The sequence below is a fragment of the Bidens hawaiensis genome, unplaced genomic scaffold, assembly GCF_021521415.1.
Source record: "Bidens hawaiensis isolate Kalapana, Puna unplaced genomic scaffold, B.hawaiensis_p1.1 tig00021498_1, whole genome shotgun sequence".
Taxonomy (NCBI): Eukaryota; Viridiplantae; Streptophyta; class Magnoliopsida; order Asterales; family Asteraceae; genus Bidens; species Bidens hawaiensis.
This window is the reverse complement of record NW_027493335.1, coordinates 90,677-93,943: the sequence shown is the minus strand read 5'-3', so window position 1 is coordinate 93,943 and position 3,267 is coordinate 90,677. Positions and strand designations below refer to the sequence as shown.

Below are 3,267 nucleotides of genomic sequence, written 5' to 3'. Positions count from 1 at the left end.
ACCAGTCACACCGTCACCGAAAGTGTTAGGCCACTTACCGGCGGAGGCTTGCTTAGACCACATAGTCCGGCCATATTGGGGCAATGGGCTCTCTTAAAATTTGAAGGGTGCGATGACCTAACACACAAGAAAATCACTATTTTAAAAAGAAGTAATAAAAGTGGAAAAAAAGTGAACCTCCATTATAAATAGACAAAGGAGTAACTTGTAATACCACCATCAGCAAATTAAACCTATCACATGGCCATTTTAACAGAATGGGCAGTATTAGCCCTCTCCATCTTCTGCATATTTCTTTATAGTACCATAAAATCCAAGAACTCATCCAAAGCTAAGCTTCCCCCAAGCCCTCCAAAACTTCCCATACTAGGAAACTTGCACCAACTACTCGGTAAGCCTCGTCATGAGGCCTTTTGGCAACTTTCTAAACAATTCGGCCCCGTTATGCAAATCCAAATTGGTTCACAACCCTTCCTTATCATCTCTTCTTCTGATATGGCCAAAGAAGTCTTGAAAACTCAAGATCACAATTTTTGTTCACGCGCATTTTTCCAAGCTACCAAACTACTAACATACAATTTTAATGATGTGTCCTTCTCGCCACACAACGATCACTGGAGAGAGATGCGCAAGCTTTTGGTAACCGAGTTCCTCGGTCCCAAGAGAGCTAAACTGACTAATCATGTATTGGTGACAGAGATGGAGAGCATCATCCATTCTTTATCATTAAATCCACCTAACACCGAGGTGAATCTAAGTAGTATGTTCCTAGAAATAGTAAAGCATAAGGTGTGTAAGGTAGCGTTTGGTAAGAGCTATGGAGAACTGCTAGACGGTCCGTCAATAGATTTTATGCTCGATGAAACCATAAGATTATTGAATGGATCCGTTGGTGATTCGTTTCCATGGTTGGGTTATTTTATAGATCGAATTAGTGGATGGAATCGTCGGCTGAATGAAGGATTTAGAAATCTTGATAGGTTCATTGACACAATCATTGATGACCATCTCAAAAATAAAGTTGAAGATGTAAGTGATGAGGACAAAGATTTTGTCCATACTGTACTTGACATGTCTTCTAAAGCAAATGCTTCTGGTTATCGACCGACTATTGCAGATTTAAAAGCTCTTATGATGGTAAAAAGTCTATTTTATTATGTTTTCTTTTAGAGGTCTGATCACTAAAAAAAATGCCATTAGTGACACCCGTCTTTAATGACATTTAGCTTTGTGTCACTATTTTAGGTTTTAAAGGCACTTTACGTATGCCACAATTGTCTGGCATACACATTTAGTGGCATTTAGCATTTGTGTCACTAAAATTTAGGTTTTAATGGTGGTTTGTGTATGCCATATTTGCCTGGTACACACTTTTAATGACATTTAGTACTTGTGTCATCGAAATTTGTGTTTTAATGGCACTTTATGTATGCCATATTTGCTTGCCATACACTTCTAATGACATTTAGTGTTTGTGTCACTAAAGTTTAAGTATTTAACAACAAAATTTTCAATTTTCTATTACTATAATTACCATGTAAATAAAGAAACCCTAGTGATTAAACCCTAGAGGTGGCAAAAAGTGCGGGCGGGCGAGGGGGCGGTAATTTAGATTATTATACAATGGTTACACTTTTTAATCTACAATGAAAGTAGCAAAGTTAATCCAACTAACACATTTGATTTGAGTCAGAATAGGTTAATTTGTATTAAAAACATGTCAATTAAAAAGGGGTTATTTTAGATTGCATCAGACTGGTCGATCTAAATAAAAAAATGTTTACTTTCGCAATTTTAAACATTTTACAAAATTTTAAAATCAAGTACCAACTCCTATTATTTCAGGATATACTTATGGGAGGAATTGATTCGTCTGTTCTGGCCTTGACGTGGGTAATGTACGAGATCATTAAGAATCCGAGAGTGATGGAAAAACTACAAAGTGAAATCCGTAATTGCGCTGGAGAAATACAAAATGTAGAAGAACTAGATACCACAAAAATGACATACTTGAAAATGGTTGTCAAAGAGTCATTTAGATTCCACACGCCTGCCCCATACTTGATTCCGCACGCATGTGTAAACCAAACTCAAATTGTTGGCTATGATGTTTTTCCTGGCACGGTTGTATTAATCAATGCTTGGGGGCTAGCAAGAGATCCACGCACGTGGGGAGAGAACGCACACGAGTTTTATCCAGAGAGGTTTGCAAATCCGGATGTTGATTTTGGATACGATAGGTTTGAGATGCTTCCGTTTGGAGGGGGGCGAAGATCCTGCCCAGCAAAGAATACAGCTCCGGGAAATATAGAGTTCGTGATCGCAAACCTTCTTTATTGGTTCGATTGGGAACTTCCTTATGGAATGAAGATTGAAGATTTGATCATAGAAGAAATAGGTACCCCGGTTTTAAGAAATAAAGGCCCCCTTGTCCTTATACCCACAAGGCATAAGTAAGCCTTTATCTAGTCGATCTCGTACCAACGTATTAAGATTATTGTATGTTTGAATATTGTACATGTATGTTTGAATAGTGTACTTGAATTATTGTCTGTTTGAATTTTGTTATATATTCTCTCTAAATTCTAAACCAATATCTGTCTTGTATTGATCCTCTGATAATGAGCCATGTTGGCTAGTTAAGTTTTCTAGTATGGTCTTGGTTTCTTATTTTTAAGCTTAGTTTAGTCATGTGCATACATGTATGTTTGATGGCAAATTAAACATTTAAATATTTAATGGTGTAATCCCTACTCTTTTTTATCTGTATTGTAATCACAATCACTATACTTAGTAATAAGTTGGTAAACAATTCCACACAATGATTCATCTCATTTTTTTTACAAATCTAAAAATCACAATTTGGTTTCATGGCCAACGGTGATAATGATGGATGAGAAGTACTCTTAATGGTGGTTGTTATAAATAAAATGAATAAAATGTAAATTTAATGGTATGAAATACCGTTAGTTCGTTATATAAATATTAGTAAAGTTAAAATACAAAGTGAGATAAAAATAAGAATATAATATAATATTAAAAAATAATAAAAAATTATAACTTAAAATATAAATTAAAAAACAAAAAAGTTTTAAAAAATAAATTATTTCAAAAAACACGCGCGTGATAAATTTATAAATTATTTCAATTCGTTTCTATCTTAATTAACCGTTACACGGATTCACTTCTTGTCACACCAAAGTACAGGGTGTTGGATACAGACCTTATAAGCCAATGACTATAAATGTTGAAGGTGGTAATCAAATT

At 35.1% G+C, this 3,267-nt stretch overlaps 1 protein-coding gene across 1 annotated transcript; it reads left to right on the top strand.

Annotated features, from left to right (window-relative positions):
* The first annotated feature begins 229 nt into the window (after positions 1 to 229).
* On the top strand, positions 230 to 2,487 carry LOC143563560 (parthenolide synthase-like). The gene is made up of 2 exons (XM_077051074.1): positions 230 to 1,137; positions 1,846 to 2,487. Exons 1-2 carry the CDS (start codon positions 241 to 243, stop codon positions 2,455 to 2,457), a joined length of 1,509 nt encoding a protein of 502 aa, XP_076907189.1. The 5' UTR covers positions 230 to 240; the 3' UTR covers positions 2,458 to 2,487.
* The last annotated feature ends 780 nt before the right edge of the window (positions 2,488 to 3,267 follow it).